The 18,804-nt window shown below is 25.6% G+C and overlaps 2 protein-coding genes across 9 annotated transcripts in view; both read right to left on the bottom strand.

Annotated features, from left to right (window-relative positions):
* Positions 1-2,125, bottom strand: part of LOC132928689 (potassium voltage-gated channel protein Shaw) — a 155,832-nt gene extending 153,707 nt beyond the window's left edge. For all 5 annotated transcript variants that reach the window (XM_060993529.1, XM_060993527.1, XM_060993531.1 and 2 more), the window contains exon 1: positions 1,706-2,125. The gene's annotated coding sequence lies outside the window, so the exon portion shown is untranslated. The remainder of the gene's footprint in view (positions 1-1,705) is intronic.
* A 14,086-nt stretch (positions 2,126-16,211) lies between these two features.
* LOC132929817 (potassium voltage-gated channel protein Shaw-like) overlaps positions 16,212-18,804 on the bottom strand; it is a 188,092-nt gene continuing 185,499 nt past the window's right edge. For all 4 annotated transcript variants that reach the window (XM_060995400.1, XM_060995403.1, XM_060995401.1 and 1 more), the window contains one exon: positions 16,212-17,471. In XM_060995400.1, coding sequence (XP_060851383.1) covers positions 17,355-17,471 — 117 coding nt within the window. In that variant the 3' untranslated portion in view covers positions 16,212-17,354. The remainder of the gene's footprint in view (positions 17,472-18,804) is intronic.

Below are 18,804 nucleotides of genomic sequence, written 5' to 3'. Positions count from 1 at the left end.
ACAACTTCATTGTTTAACCTAACACCTCTTATTTAATAAAAATATAGATAAAAACAAAAATCTATATACATTAGGTACATTGTACAAAATACAATTCTTAAAAAGATTAGACTTAAACTTTTAGCCACAAAAATACAAATACAACCCTAACTTTTTATATAATTTATATTGCAGATAATGTTAAGAATGTATCGCAAGTAATATTAATTTTTTTTAACTGCATATGCTTCTGTTACTTTTTTTATATACTATATAATATTATTAGTCCATTAAAATTATGTTAATACGAGTATAGGATCATCATATAATAATGAATAATTACCTAATCCATAAGTTTTTTCACTAAACACTAGAGACTGCATAAGAATGACTAAAGTTTTTACCTAATGTTAACAGAAGCCGAGTGAAGCCGAAAAACATAACATTAATTGATTTTTAGCCAATTTTGGTTGAAACATTCTTCTTGATGAATACGGTACTTTGACATAATTATGGACCAGATACTAGTTTGATATTTGCTCATACCCTTAATATGTTTAGAATGTTTAGATGAGGTGTACATTTTAAGATAGACGATTTCAAATAGTGTATCTAAATCATTGAAGAAAATAGCGAATCAGTTATCAAACAACGTAGCGGTCAAAGTTACAAAAGATGTTCTTGCAAAAGAAAATGTAATACCAAAAGACTTAAATGTAAATCTTCAAACGTATTATGCAATTTAATAATATAGAATATAGGTTCTATGAGAACATATGTAAAAATAAATGTTTTTTTTGTTTTTTTTTCTAATATTTTATTTATTTGTATAGATATATAGCCTACTTATTGTATCTTTTGCTTATGTTTAATAAATTTAAGGCAATACAGTGAATTTAATATTACAAATTAATTTAGTACCTATAATATATTTATTAACCATTAAACGTGATATAATTTGATATTATCACTTCCAATAGTTTATACAGGAAGCTTATCTTATTTTTGATGCTATATATCATAATAATTCATAACTTAATCATATATTTTATGATTATGTTATGTAAAAAACTTGACTAATTATATATTATCCAGTTATTGTTGACATTATTTATAAGTCATATTTTAATATGTTTAATACTTAATGATAATAGCAAATAATAATTGTTATAATGCATTTGGTTTTTTGTCACTTTTAGAATGGATCACGATTAGAGTATAGGGCGGTGCCCATTCTTCAGCCTCCAACGATATTAATCATAATAACGATACGATAATACAATATTATCAATGGTATTTCTGATGAGGGCGGGGTTTACATACATGCCGTTCGATTCGACGCGAGTTATTTCATTGAAATAATAATAATTATTATTATAATGGACGTTATTTCTACTCTACATTGACCGCCGTCATCGTCGGACAATGTGTGTGGCGCGTGTGTGATGCAATAATAAAACGGTAATAATAATTGGCTGAGTGCGAATTTCCTGCCACGGACACGAGACGACTACGCGCTAGACAGATGTATTACGTGTAGCGTTGTAATAGCGTTTTGGCCCCTGTCCCGCCAAATCTCTTTATTTTCGTACGGTTGCGGCGGCGGCAACGGGAGAAAACGGGAAAGAATAATAACGCATCTAATAGTTAGACGTGATAAAAATAAAAAATAAATAATATATAGTACATCTACGCCATTATCGTGATATTAACATAATTTTTTTACCTTTGGTTTTCGCATGGCTCCTCCTCCTCCACCACCTCCACCGCCACCACCACCTCCTCCACCACTGTTGACGCTGGTCACCAGTTACTCCAACCACAACCGCGACCACTGTCACTATTACAGTTCCAGTTTGCTTTCGTCTCCGGTGAAATCTGTTTGAGGATATCCGAACCGGCCCCACGGGGGCACACGCCGCCGGTGGTCGTCCGCGACGGATCGCCAGGGGCGCGTAAAAGATGAAAAGTACGAGTAAAACTCAATATATCTACTACGCGTCTACGGAATAAATAAATCAAAGTTTACGAAAATTAGGTCTGGACACGGTCCGTAAACGAAAAAAATCGAAATCAAAAGTTCTCGCGCCAAAGTCGCACACGCGTCCGGCGGCGGTCGTTACGGCACTGCGCTCTTCTTCCTGTGGGACTTGCGCTCCGCACGGTCCGTGCGCGCCGGCTCCGTGGGCGAACGCACACACAACGCGCGTATCCGTGGTAACCGCGGTAACGGTAGGTAGGTATATAGCGGTTGTGTTCAACGGTTCATATTATATAACGTCTCGCATTTTTTATGTACACACACACACATGGTGTATATATACGAGTTAGCGAAGAAAAAATGTATTATAATATATATATTATATAAAAATAAATGCACGCGCGTCCGACCGATGATGCAGGTGGCGGCATTTTGTTATGCGTACGCAAAGGTTTTATTATTTTGTTTTTTTTACAAAAGTATTTAATTATTATCAAGCGTCTTTTATAGTTGTACACCGTTTAAATGGCGCGGCCTCACATTGTGAGCTCGGGTGAGTTTTATTGGTTTATTATTATTATATTTAGTTTTTGGGATCTCTTTTAAGCAAAAGTTTCCGTTTCCGATCAAGGCTTATTCTATTAGTGTTTTATGATAAATGATATGTTATAAATTATAATATTCTATGAGTGTTATAGGTATACCCACTGTAGACTATACACAATACACATATTACATATAATATTATAGGACATTTCGTATTGCTGTGACTATAGTTATAATTTCATCAACTCTTAACAATTAATAGAAAAATCATTTTTACGAGAATCTCTTAATAAAAAGTAAAACATAATCCCCATTAATACTTAGAGACAATTGAGTATTATTTTAGTTGTAATAGATTATACGATATATATATATATATATATATAGATAGATAGTTTTGCGTTAGCCAATAATAATCATAAGCTTATAATTATATTTTTATGTAACTATAATTTGATACGTGATCTATTGTTCATTCTCGTAATTTCATTATCGTAACGGAAAAATGAACTGTGCATTGACTATAGATATCGACTATTTACAAAATAGTTTATTATTACATTCGGTATACGACCAATTTGAAAATTATTTTTAGTTTTAAGCTGCTAATATGTCTAATATTCTTTTCTTTAACCAAATAATAAGTTTTAATCAATTTTTAAAAAGTCAGCATCATGAGAGAAAAATTTTCAAATTTACATTTATTCGTATTTTTTAGTGTAATAAATTAACTATTAATAGTACCTTGTACCTACTTGTATGTCCTGTATAATTTTGAAAAATTTAAATGTATTTTATTTATTGTCCAACAAAAGTAGTTTACCAGGAATGTGATCATACATATTAAATGGTACCCACTGCAGTATTCAGTATTAAGTTTCTAGAATATCGGTATATATAGCGTAAAACCAGCTGGAGACAGCCGCGCGTGGACCCCCTGGTGGCCGTTTTTAAGTGCTTAAAATGTAAATACTTTCTATTATGATACACAAAATTGAATGATAATATAATTAAACTTTAACTATATATTATTTTGATTTCTATCATTTGATATTATTCTTGGATATAAATATTGCAGTTCATCACTGTTTTAAAAAATCCACAGTTGCACTAGTTCCACGTATAATGATGTATATATTCGCTTTATTATCATTAATAATTCGTATAATAATATGATAGCTGTAATACGCACACACTGTATACCACAGCACCAGTTGAACGTAATGGCGCAAAAACTTTACTGGGACTCTCACGATGCCGGCCATTGTTTGGGAGATGATGACTATGCCTATAACTGTTATTCCATTTTTTTATTCCCCGCACCGCCACAACGTTGTGTATATTGTATATAATTAAATGAGATTAAAATTATTACGACTGAATAACGCTTCGTGAATATAATAACAATTTACAATAGTAAATAGTGAAGATTAAATTATTTAATACTCTTACCTATTTATAGATACATTGAACACATTTTATTTTATTTCGCGTATAATTCATATTATATTTAATTATTCTGCACTATTTGTAATTCCGTCGTTTTATTCATTCAACCAATTTAATTACCGATTTTTAAAATATAAATAAAATGTCATCGTTGTATCTAACTAACGCTATCTTAGTATTTTAGGAAACCATATTATTAATCACAACAATTTATATAAATGCAACAAAATATGATTGACAGTATTTAAGTGTTTATCATACATTTAATAATAATAACATATTTTAAAAAAACCAACATTTTTTTGTGTCACCAAAATATCTTCATAATATAATTGTATAGGTACAAATAAAATTACATCACTTTTTTTGTCAAATAAATAGAAAAATCTAAATATTTTTACATATTTTAAAATTATTTAAAAACTAATCGGTACAAAATCGATACTCACATAACGTTATCAATAACTTTAATAATTGCTATACTAACTGTGAAAAAAAGATATTGGTTTAAATACTCTAAACTTAATAATTAGTTATCATTTTTTAAGTTATTTATTCTTTTGAATGACAACACATCATTTTTGGTTTCATATTCCTATGCAAAATATTATTTAGAGTATTCCCATACATAAAAATCGAATTTTGGACCGACAGTGTTTTTGTTATCTGTACATATTTAAAGTTTAGACGAACAGAGTAGTAGATTAATATTTTGTGGTGTTATTGTATCATTCCGTTCATATATTTTTAAATACTTAAACCTCATAAACTTTTCATCAAAAATTCAATTTTTATGTATCAAAAAGCTTTGAAAATATTTTACTTTAGAATAAAGAATTATAAAAGCATGTTGTAATTAGCAAAATAAACAATTTAAAAAAAAGATAATAATAAAAAATAGTAAAAATATATGTTTTTTAGAAAAATGTTGTTTTGTAATGACATAAAATTATTTATATAAAAGAAATATTTTCAAAAATGTTAGTTTCTTAGGTTAAATGTATTACCATTACCCAATATAGATTAATATTATACAAATTTTGAAAATAGATTTTAAAAAAAAATAGTTTTTTTAAATATCATACTAAAAAAAAATAGAAAATATTGTAACTCACAACCTCAACTTCTATGCCCAAACCCAAAGTCAAATTATCCTCAAAAAAAAAGAAGCTTGGTCGATTATCCACCTTTTATATAAAAATGATAAATGTTAAAAACAAACTTATACTTAAAAAATATAATTATAAAGACAAATGACTGCATTAACTTTGATATTTTTCATTAAATATTAAAAATTTTAAATCACGAACAACCAAATATTGAAATGCTAAGATAAAAATTATTTTTACTTATAATTTTAAAATACTAAGGTTACCGAAACTAATTTTTCATGGCTGACAAAAAAGTAATATTTATACAGTTTAAAAGTACCTACGTAAAAGTACGTCGTGAAATATGAACATTAACCTATTATTTTCATTAATGTTTAATATTTAAAAATGTACGTCATTAAAACAGTAATTAAATAAACTGAAGTAGCTATAAGGTTTCTCGAATCAATTTTAAATATTCTATTATTATTCTAGTGAATAAAAATAGAAACATTTAAAGAGATTGGCTAAACAAATTTATATGACATTGTTGCAGAGAAAAAATAATGGTGCATAATGTCACGTATATGTTATATTTGGACGAGATTAAGGTAGGATAATGGATCAAAAGCTTGAAGTTTTAATTTAAAAGTTTCTATATAAAATACAAAAAAAAACCTTTATTACTGATATCCAAACACATTACAGAATAAATAATAAATTATCAAAATAAAAATACATATATATATAAATATATTTATATATTTATATATTATAACTACACGCACTCCAGAAAGATCTTTTTCGTCGCTTAAAATAATTATTTATTTATTCATATGGCAAGAAATACAGCTTAAAATAATAAAAGTATAATATCTAAAACTCTACTTTCGTAGAAAAGATACTGAATGATAAAGCATTATTCAGCAATTTAAATGAATATACTGCAATGAAACTATCGTTTATATTTTATTGATACTTATATGAAATTGAAATTGTTTGTAGCTCTATATTATTTCTATATCCTTAAATACGAATTTATTTAGTATTTTTTTTTTCATTTTGGCAATATTACTCGCATACCTTGTAATAATAGTGATCAATCATTCTACCTGAAAATAGCTAATTACAAATATTCCGTCAAAAAAGACTTTTAAACGTATTTTAAATTGATTCAGTACTGCCTTTAAAAGAGTCTATAATATAATATAATTCATATACTAAATCTATAATTTACACGAAGCAAGACAAATGCATAATTCAGGTTCTCTTTTTTTTTTTATAAATATTCTAATGATATAAGTAGGTAATAAATTTAGTTTTAATATAATTTCCATTTTTTTTTTTTTTTAGAATACTTAAGTGAATATTCTTTAATCTAAAATTATACTGAACATAATATCAAAAGCTTGAAGTATAATTTTCCATTGTAACATTTGTTGTATTAGTCTTGATTTTGAAATGATAGATATTTGCTAAAATGATGCAACTAATATCTTACTAATACTCAATATATAGTAAAATACGGAATGTTAATAAGCCATATTCATGATTTTAAAAATATGAAACCCGTATCTTCCATGTTTCCGAGTACAATATGACGTGTATAATTATTATGTTTATGAAAACCCAATGATGGGTAGGACTTAATAAATTAAGTATATTTTATGTTATAGTTTATGATAATTCTTTACACTAAAATATTGTATTATTATTATTATAACGAATCGTATAAACTTAATGTTGTAAGTTTTATAACTTTATATGAAAATATATGTATCACTAAGATGTTTATATTAATTGTATACTTAATTATCATAAAGTGGAGGACTTATTCATTCATTTTTAAGCTGTATTCACACAATATTTAATTTAGGTAGGTAAATTACGAAATTGTTCATTATTTCATAACTACATATTTAATGTTTACAATATATAGTATAGGAATTATATATTTTACATTATGGAAGATTTCCTAAACCTAAATAAATTTCCTAATTACTTAATAATATATTGTACAATTTTATTTTTTTCGATTATTTTTGTGTAATAGTACTATAGCATTTATAAGTTGGTCTAGAACAAATTAAAACTACTTTATACTTATACTTTTTAACAGGCAAAAAAATTATAATTCATTTTGTTATTAACTATATTTTAAACTTATACAATAAAAATAATTTCTGAAAATGAATTAACTCTACAAGTGCTTAAAGAGCATTACCATTCAACAAGTTAGTTTAACATGTAACAGTGTAACACTAACCAATAAAGCATACAACTAATATGTATTGGTGAAAGTCAATACGGTACAGTTGTAGTTGAGGGATGATAAATCTTATTGTTTTTATGTTTTTAAAATATTCCACATAAAATATTGATCAAAATAGTTAATCTTTATATAGCTATTTCATGATTGAACATCAATATATTATATACTTTAACCGGTAAGGCGGTAATCAAATAAACGAATTGTATTACTGTATGAGTACATATTGAAATATAAATTCGATCTAAAGTATAATATTTCAATAAAATAATAATAAACTCAAATGTATATAAATAGTTTACCTATAAATAAACGTATAAAATATTTCAAGGTTAAGTAATATGTCCATAATACTTATAAGCAAATAACTTATGAGCTTATTATGTAAATTATATTATGTATGTATATATATATATATTATGTTTATATTGATTCAATTTCATTATAAAAATATTGTATATTTTTCATTTTATTTTATTTAATTAATTTTATTTTTGGCTTTGTAATCGATCAAATATTTAAGCTTAGATAATAAGCATTACTTATCATTATAAACCATACAAACACATATTGTTAAAAATAAGATAGATACATTTTTATATATAAATACCACGCTAATAGCTTATTTTCTATTAGTGTGATTTTAATAAAATAAAAAATATTATTCGTGCTATTAGATATATTATTCAGACTTAAATTATTAGATATTCATATATTTAATCAAACGATTTATATTTATACTTTATTTATGTAGTTCACTGGACATCATTTAAAGTAATGTATTTGACAACGTATTATGATTTTCATTATCTAAATTGATAGGGTAGTTTTATATTAATGATTTCGAAATTTAGGTCATATTATATTTATTAAGTTCGATGGTGTTTTAAATTTTCAATTATTAACATAATGATATCATCGTTTTTCATCAGTTTTGATGTCGGATCTTGTGTGTAGCCATTTATAATAGATATTAAGTTCAAATAATGCCCGCATAATGGAAAATACGTTTTGCACAAGTTTAAATTTAATTTTATGGTTAAAATGTGTGATTAAAACTTTACACTGCATTTACACTGATTTAACATGACTTAAAATATCCTAAACAAGAAATGCATTGGAAATTGTATTGCGCGTCCACAATGACAACATAAATTCAAATTTATGATTCCAAAATGTTGACAAATTTATAATAACTAGTTTCTATGCAATCGATATAAGTAGATTTAGACGACATTTTGGCATACATAGTTGCCCGCTTAGGCGCCAACACAAAAATTTTTATTTATAGTTAATATTTGTATAAAAAAAGTCCTTATAATATTATATTTTTTTTCTATACTATTTTATAGTATTAACTCGTATAATTACATTTTAAATTTTGATTTCAAATTTTTTACTCGTAATAATTTTTATAATTTTTCTTACACATTTTGATTGAATATTTTATTAAAATTATATTAAATATACGAAGTTTTCAAAATTGTAATCATATTATTTTGTTTTGTTTAAAAATTATTAGTTTACTACATCCGAATCATCCAATTACAACAGTCAACAGTTACACCTATCAAATTTTCCTACACCATATAAAAGAACAACTTATTAATATTATTAATTATTTTAAATGTTAACATCTCAAAACATAATCAAAAATAAGCATACACAATTTGAATGCAAATCAGTTATGAACAAGACATGTGTAAGTGTACTGCAATTTTGTAAACCACAAACATGTGTATCATTTTAGTTTTCGGTTTAGTTTTAAATGAGGTCATGATAGTGGAGGAAAACAAGGACCGATAAAATACAGTGAATGTATTGTACAGCATATTCTAAGTCATGTTAAATCAGTGTTAATTCAGTGTAAAGTTTAAATCGCTAATTTTAACGATCAAATTAAATTCAAACTTTTATAATTTGTATTTTCCATTATGTGGGGATTACCTACTTTAATTTAATTACTATTAAAAGTGGCTACACATCAAATCCTACATCAAAACTGATGAAATACCTGGATATTGTGGTAATTCAAATTATAAACGATCCATGAACTCGGTAAATATAATAATACAACCAGGGTATTTCAAAAATGGAAATTTAAAATATTTATCTAAGCTGGAAAATATTATAAAATTGTATTATCATGGCCCGTATTATAGTTAAGAATGTAATTATTTAGATACGTTTTACCGTCTACGTGAATAATAACAAAAAATAATGTCCCGATGTCGTACGTCTACTGCTCACAAACATTAATCGGATTTTTCCTACCTCTACAATACCTACTTAATGTAACATCCGCCATGTATTACCGTCAAAAATACCGTAAAGAGGTGACACGTTTAATTGGTAAGACCAATGGAATAGTGTGTATACAATTAGTTTTAGTACAACCGCAACAAGCAACACGACTTAATTCGTATGTATTCAAATTCACGATATCATAGTACTTTTGGTGCTATAAAATTCGACCCTTGTTAACAAGGATATCTAATGGTCTGGGTATTTTTAACTTATGATATGGTATAAATTATTGAACGTAGTATTGCACTTATTTAAATATTATATCATTTAGCACACTACAATATATACTAAAATTAGATATATAAGATTGATTAACCTATATATGTACTAAAAAAAATACATTTCTTTCTATGTTAAATTGTAAAATAGAATAAAAATTAAAACAACATTATTATCAATTAAACGAATATCAGTGTTATAAAAACACGACTACTATCATTAAACTGTAATTATATCAAATATTATATCATATTTTTTAATATAATATTGTATTATTTTTATTGTAATTATAATGGTGCACCTACTATTAATAATAATTATTATAATATAGTACCTTTATAATTTTTTTTTTCTAAAATAAAATAATATAGTTTATTATCACCCTTTAAAATTTATCATACGTTATAAACAGAACGTAGTGCATTAAAATAAAGTTCTAAGAGCATTTTTAAGACCGGTTAAACAAACCTAACCCACTAGTGAAACTTATCGAAGAATGTGCAAAATAGGCAGTTTTGCAGATTATCATCCAAGTCCAGACGGAGTTGTTACTTTTACATTTAAAATAATATATATAATAATATTATAATAACCACAATATTATATTAATTATTGGGAGATCGAAATTTAATATGTTATGTTTACATATAAAAATACAGTATCAATAAGTGGCTGTATTATAATATTATGTTTTATGAAATAATAACAATTTCATAAAAACGAGGCTTTAGGTATTGACGCAAAGTATTCTTCGAAGGATGATGCAGGCTTAGGTGTTATCCATAAACATTCTTTTATACCTTTTAATTGTGATTCCGTCAATATCATATTATCACATACTTTTCTTTCTGATGATTTTGGTTTTTCAGTAGATGTAACTGATAGAATTTCGTCATTTTTATAATTTTGAATATCAGGTATTTCTGACACCGTAGGTGATGTTTTTTCTTGATCTATAGGTATCTCAGTTTCTTGGTTTTTCCTAACTCTTAAATATTGATTCTTTTTAAACATCTCTATTTTGATAAAAAAAGAAAAGTTAATTTTAATAATTTATAAATGTTACTATTAAAGATTGATTTCTTGGAGTAATTTTAAATAATGATTTGACTGAATTTAGAATTTTTTTTTTAAATGTGCTGCTGCATATGGTGTATTGCTAAAAAAGAGAATAATAGCTATATTATCATTATCATTAAAAGTATTATGTATAACTTATTTCTTTGCTTAAAGAATGCCTACCTCCAGTACCCAGAATAAGTAATAAAAATAATTGATTATTTTATTTATCTGTGTTTCTATGTGTATTTATTTTAGGATATAATATTAATAGCCAACATACTTTAATATTATATAATATACAAATGAAATCATTTATGTTTTGGATAGGTACAAGATAGATAGCTAAATCAGTTAGTGCTGACGCGCCTTTAAAAATATATTAGGTATAAAATCAATTTTTAATCTTATTTATAAAAATAAAATATTTTTCATTATTAATTATTATTATTATGTTGATTTTTTTGTTGTAGGTTTAGACATATTTTTCTAATACATATTTTAAGTTTTTTTTTGTTGGGTAATCTTAACAACTTAATATAAGTTTCTATACTTAGTCGTTATAAATATATATATATATGTTACGCCGAATTCATGAAATTGCCGATTTCGTGAAATCAGCAACGTTGTCGCCGAATACGTGAAATCGGCAATTTGGCTACCAAATTCACGTAATCGGCAAATTTTGATTGCCGATTTCGTGAATTAGTCAGACTTTTTTCTGCCGATTGCATGAATTCGGTAACATATTATTATGACATAATTACCAATAGTGGATTATAAATAAACAATAATTGCACGCGTGCTGATCGGCATTACCACGCCGTAATCTTTATTACCTATGATGATAGATGCTATGATACGTACAAGCATTTTATCTTGGTCATTGAGGTCTTTTTATTGCACGTACATGTCCTAAATCATGGAAAAAATAAAAACTTAGGGTGGGGCTGGAGACACATTTCCCCAGACCCACCAATATCATTGAAATCATATTTTCAAATTTTTCTTGAACCATCATTTAGCAGCTAATTAGCAACGTTTGTTAGGTGGTAACTGGTATCAATATTTTTTGGTTAAAATAGGATATTATTTATGAAAATTAGAATTTTCTATTTATTTGGAATTTTTTAATCAATAAAGAATATTATTTTTTATGAATATAAACTAATAATATTATATTTAACATTCAATAACTTAACAAGATTTGTTAACTTAACTTTTTTAACTTTTTTTTAACGTTTAAACTATTTTTTATATACATATAATATTTATTATTACAATTTGATTTTATTATATTTCTGGCGTTTTATACATTTATTTAAATTAAATTATGTTTTATAATTTTTTAAGGAGGGTCTTGCCGATTTCACGCAATCGGCAGTATTATGCTTTTTAAGTTGCCGATTTCACGTATTCGGTGACAACGTTGCTGATTTCATGAAATCGGCAATTCTTCTGCCGATTTCATGAAATCGGCAATTTCATAAATTCGGCGTAACATATATATGTATATATTAATTAGTTAGAAACAAATACATAACATTACCACGGAGTTAACCAAATTATACATGCATAAGATAATTTAAAAATAATAATCAAAGAAATTATAACAAAACAATTTGATTAATAAGATGATTAAAGAAAAATCTAATCATATAAACTACCAACTACTATTATAATATGTTAATATAGTTACCAACTATATTATATCGTGATTTTGCGCAAGTAAAGTAATGTGTGTTGGTAGGTTCACTGTTTACGGGTTTATTAAATAAAATTACTACTCACGGAATAATGACGAGTGATGATACAAGCCACATTGTCTAGTTTTGAATAATTAAGTTATACATTATCCAATTATTTTATCATTGTACATTATAATGTGCTAATTGGTATGTAATATGTATAACGATTATTTAAAAATTAAGAATCAGAACTACTCCTGCTAATCAAAAAAACGTCTTGTACAGTAATATTGATAAACATTTTTATTTTCTTGTTTGATTAAAAGAATATTTGCTACTGAATGTTTATTAATATCAACATGAAATCAAATATTGCAAGCTCGATTAGAATAATTGGAAGATAAGTATAAACATCAATATTTTATTCTGAGAAACATGGTTATGGTTAAAAATAATTAATAAGAAACCTACAACGAAACAATGAATCAATTAATTCTCAGGAATAGGTACTCTACAACTTTTTTTAATTTTGTTTGAATCACTTCAGTCTTTGGTTACCATCTACCCGTGATTCAGAATTCAGATAACAATTAAATTTATCCTATTAAAAAAAGGAACTGCTTTGATAATGGAAGTAATAATTATAAAAATAATAATAACAATGTGACAGTACTAATAAGAATAAAAAAAAAAAATAATAAAAGTAGATGTCGAAACTTTACAAGCTTAATTATTATAAAATTAAATCATTAATACCGCTTAAAAAAATATAATAGTTAACAAATTAACAACTACTGCAAAAAATTACAGTAACTTTTAATTAAACAGCATAACATTTTTATGTATTGTAATAAATTAATACTATTTAAATCTTTATTATATAATTGCGTTTAAAAGAATATTTATTAGCTTGAACAAAATATAAAGTAAGAAGCAGAAATAAGCAGATTTATTATGTTCACTGTAGGTATGTAATTTTTGTTAAAATCGATAATATTTGTCAAAACTTAGCTCTATTGTAGGTTAAAACTCTTTCTAAATTTCTATAATATAATAACTAAAATTTCATGTTTAGGCATAGTTATTATATTGGCAATTGCTATTTTTAACTGTGAAACATGTTTATATTAATGTTTATCCATTGTAATCATATACTTTATATCTATATTGTTATAATATTAATAACAACTGTATACTTTATAAACTGTTATATTATTTACTATAATATTGCGTTCACTTTCAATATTTGAAGATGTATTACTGTAGTCATATGTATTTAGTACGATACCTATATAAATGTTAATTCATTGAAAATACAAGGTGATAATTTTTTGTAATTATTACATATATTTTAAAGTAATAATTATAAAACCACGATTTTTTTAAGTAGATTACCTACCATTCTACTAAACGTTAGGTGTCAAATCTATCAATATGATGGATGTATTAAAATTGAATTAAACGATGAAGCATAGCATAAGATAATGATTATGAGCATACGTTATAAGCCAACCTATAATATTTTACTATATAGGGTGTAATTCCTCTATTTGACAAATTCAACAATAGTGCAAATAAAATAATGTCAAACAGATGAGTTACATACTGTATATATTTATATTAAAATTATAGTAAGGTATTTAGATATACAGCAGGTCAAATTAATTTTTTCCGAAAAACATCGCATTTATATTTTATTATTAACTTTTATTATAGTTTATATTTATATTATAATATTTTATTGTTATTAGCTATTACACCAATATTAAGTACCTAATTATAATACTCTATAGCCGATACATTATAGTTTATAACTAGAAATGACAACCCACAAAGAAATCGAAATATTTTTGTATATTTTTTTTTATTTTGTATTTTATTATACTATTATATATTCAATACATATAAATATATATATATATATGTGCAAATTAGAAAATATATTATAGTAGAACATTTATTTGAATATATTATATAATCTGTAAATATTTTTAAAGAGTATTAGAAAGAAAAAAAATTGCTTAAATGGCTTGGAATCTTAAGATAGAGAAGACCCTCAATGTTAACTCGAAGATTGGGAGTATTTTTCATTATTTTATTTTTATTTGTTTATTTATTTATTGTTTGTTTATTAAAATAATGTATCTATCTGCGTTTAAGTCTCCCATGTAATAAATTAATAAATTATGATGCAATTAAAAATATAAATGAAACATTTCATAGAGATAAGAGGCAGTTATAGTTATAATTTTGATATGCAAAAATACAAATATTTTTTATAGATGTTATTGATGAATTTGTTATTTTCTAAAAACTACAATGTTTGGAAAGATTGGATTTTTTAGATTTGTATAATTTCTATACTTTTGAAAAAAATAGTCAGAAGTGGTAGTGTGCTTTAAGATAGATTTTTAATATTAATAGTTTTGATTTATTGCTACAAAAATAGTTTCTATTAATTTGAATTTTATGGTGTTCAAAATTATTTTAAAATTAAAACATGCTTATATTTTATAAAAAATGTAAATATTAAAAATCTATCCGGTCAATGCACAGGAAATACTCTTCTTTATAAAATATATAAGAGGTGCTTTTGCCTTAAACTGAACCAGAGATTCGTTATCGTGGAAATACGGAGTATCTTTGTTCCTATATTATGTGGGAGACATATAGAGAAAACAAATGCTGGTGTAGTGGCCCCTTAAATACCGTGATTTCCAAAAACAATTTGGCTATTAGTTAGCGGAATTATATAATATTGTTACCATTATGGTAAAGATAGGATAATTCTAATGTATGGAATATGGTAACCTATAGTAAGTTATCATTTACCATTTATAATTCATTAATACAATTAATTATAAACACTTAAATTGCTTCATCGCAATTTTTACTATTAGGTGTAAATATTTCAAAAATATATATTTTTTTTTGTTTTCGAAAATCATAGATTAAATATATTATCACAGTACACTGTGAAGTCACCTTTAAGCCATATCGCTTAGTGTGTGTATAAAACAAAAAATACTCATGGTGAATTTTGTGATAACTATGAGAAGACTCTTCAGTGACAAATGTTTCATACATGTAGAAATAATATCTCGCGTATTTAAGTGATACAGATAAGTCTTTAATTTTATTTATAAAAATATCTTTATATAATAATATCTTTAGATATTTTTACACAATACTTAAAGTTTCTATAATTTGTAAAGCATCTTCAAAAGTTGCAACAACCACTGTACAGATGACTAACTAGCATTCAAATAATTATGTGTACACTCGTTATATCACTATGTGACTGTTCAGCTATTTTAATTTGTGTAAAACCCAAAATCATTATATTGTAATATTAAATTGTATTTATATTATTTATTTAAATTAATAAACAACAAATGGAATTCAACCCTAGTTATTTAAACCTAATTAAAAAAGTGTACTTATATAATGTAAAAATAAAAAAAAAATAACACACGAGATTATTTTTAATATAATAGGTCTTCCTTTTTTTATTTTCCTTTAGTAATTCATCGATCTTTGAACAGAATTATATTATGTTTCAACGTAAAAATATACGGAAAACCTAAAAAAAAAACCAAATATAATCACAACAAACACATAAGTATTATTGAATATCGATTGGTATATTTTTATTTTAAATCAAAAACAACAGTGCAACGAATTTACAAATAAATATTGACAACATCAATTATTATTACGGTAATATTTTAATATATTCGTATAGTTTCTATTCATCTATGACCCCTTATACTCTTTTATTTCTTGCAAGACTCAGTATATATATTTATATATATTATGATATATAACATTTTTATTACCTATCAGTCGTTCGGTATTCATGGGTTTCAAACAGATTTACTTTGACATCGAAAATGCACAATGTTCATTTATTTTTTTATAATATTATATAGTTAAGACTAACTTATTATCAAAATTAAAATTAAAAAAAAACTCACATAATATGTATATAACAAAATATCACAGAATAATGAAAATGTATTAAACACAATAAAATATTTATAAAAGGGTAAAATTAACATAGTGTTGGACAACGGTATACAATATTTAAGCGTGGTAACGTACAATATATATATTATTAAAATGTTATTAATAGATTATATTATTAAAGATTGAACAGATTTCATATAGTGGACCACGGTGATGGATTTTTCGTAAAATATTACAAAAAGAAAAACATTTATACAATATACGTTCTTTAAAATAATATTTGTCACGTGCGATTGATTTTTGGGCTAAAATTAAATTACACACGTGTATTAATTGTTTTTTATTTAATTTCAAAGACTTAGAATCATGATAAACATACATAGGTACATAACTAATTTTTGTTCCAGAGTGTTTATCCAGAAAATATGATTATATCGGTTACCGCACATAAAAATAACTTCACGCAATCGACGACCATCGAAATTTGGATTGACACACTTCGATGCATCCAAAAGTAAAGATGAACTATATTTAACTCAGGCTTCGCCTGTTCATTCAATATCAATATTATTTTTAGAATAAAGTAAGATGTACGAAAAATATTCAGCCTGTTTTGAACAGTAGTATAATAATAACATTATAGCGTTTGTGAGTGAGTAACCGCTATCTGTGTTGCGAACGAATTCGGTTTACTGGTACCGATCACCGCCGTCATTTCGACACTAGATGGCGTTGGGCCAATGTAAACATTGCAAACGAGTCTAAAAATAAAAAACAATCTAACGTGAGCAAAATGTTCATGAAGACGACGGGTTGACCGAATCGTTTCCAGATGAGTTCGGCAACGAAGACGTCCTCTGCATTATAATGTCCTGAGGCCTTGAGTCCTCGCCCAAAGACACCAACAAACTCGGCTGAATAAAACATAGAAAAAATAAAATTAATGTCAAATGTCAGTAAAATGATGATGCACGTAAAAAAATTGATTACAATGTATGTAATAATGTCATTGTATAATATGGTGTAATTTTACAGTAAATATCCCTAATCACAACTACATATTTGTAACCGTTACACTGCAGTTACCATTTGAACTCCTTTGGCACCCATATGAGGTCGGTACGTAACTTAAGATCTATAATTAATGTATAAATTATAACGTCTGTATTGATTCAGCGGCTCTACAAATATGTTTGCCTTTTGCGATACTCCGTGTTAAAACCACAATTATTTTTTAGTAATTTGAATATCGTTATTAAATGCCAAGGTTTACAAAATTAATCGGTATACGAAGAATGATTTTAGTCGGGTCATAAAGTAATTTATTCTTCGAACGACGAAACATAACTATTAAGTATTCTATGAACGCAAATAGGAAAACTGGACTAATGGAAGCAAATAATGGTGAACTATAATCATAACAATGTATATTCTTGTACATTGTGTATTAAACTGATTAAATTTAATGAGAAACAAACGATGATATCAATAAATGATACATCACTGAACTATTAATATTTAATATTAATCAAAATGTTTAATTTTTTTTCCAGTTATAATTACGAAATGATGAATTAACATATTTTATTACTTGAATTTAGGATATAAATAGACAATATTTTATAATCAACAGTTCGGTCTTAATGAGAGTTTTATTGCATAAAATAAAATAGTGGTATTTACATAGTTACATAATTTATAAATACTCCACTATAAATATTTCGGAAAAATTCACTTTTTTGAAAAATGTACTGTGCATTTGCCATTTGAGGGGCTGTGAATAGTTAGTTTTGGTCTGTGCTTCAAACAGTTAAAATAACAGTACCTACATTGGAGTGGATTACTCAAGTTTATTTTGTTTTATTCTGTTTTTATATATATTTTTTAGTTGTATTTTATCTATTCATTAAAATTTTAATTATATTTATGATGTACATATAATATTTCTCTTAACTATTCTGAACCATACCGTATATAATAGACACTTGTGAACCACTCGTTCGCCATAATAAATTGTTATTTCTCACTATCTCTCATAATATAATATTTCCTAATTATAACTAAACATGATACATGTGCAGTCTATGTGGTACACTATGACCGTTATTGCCATCAGATAGAACTATCGGCACGTTTGGACTGGATTATGATATATTATGAACTGCGATAGTTATCGAGTAAGCTATAATACTCGTGCAGTATTATACCGGTTACGATAATGTAGTTTAAATAAACTAAGCAACAAAT

Source organism: Rhopalosiphum padi, chromosome 4 (genome assembly GCF_020882245.1).
Source record: "Rhopalosiphum padi isolate XX-2018 chromosome 4, ASM2088224v1, whole genome shotgun sequence".
Taxonomy (NCBI): domain Eukaryota; kingdom Metazoa; phylum Arthropoda; class Insecta; order Hemiptera; family Aphididae; genus Rhopalosiphum; species Rhopalosiphum padi.
Note: the sequence above shows the minus strand (reverse complement) of the source record. Positions and strands in the feature narration are given on the sequence as shown.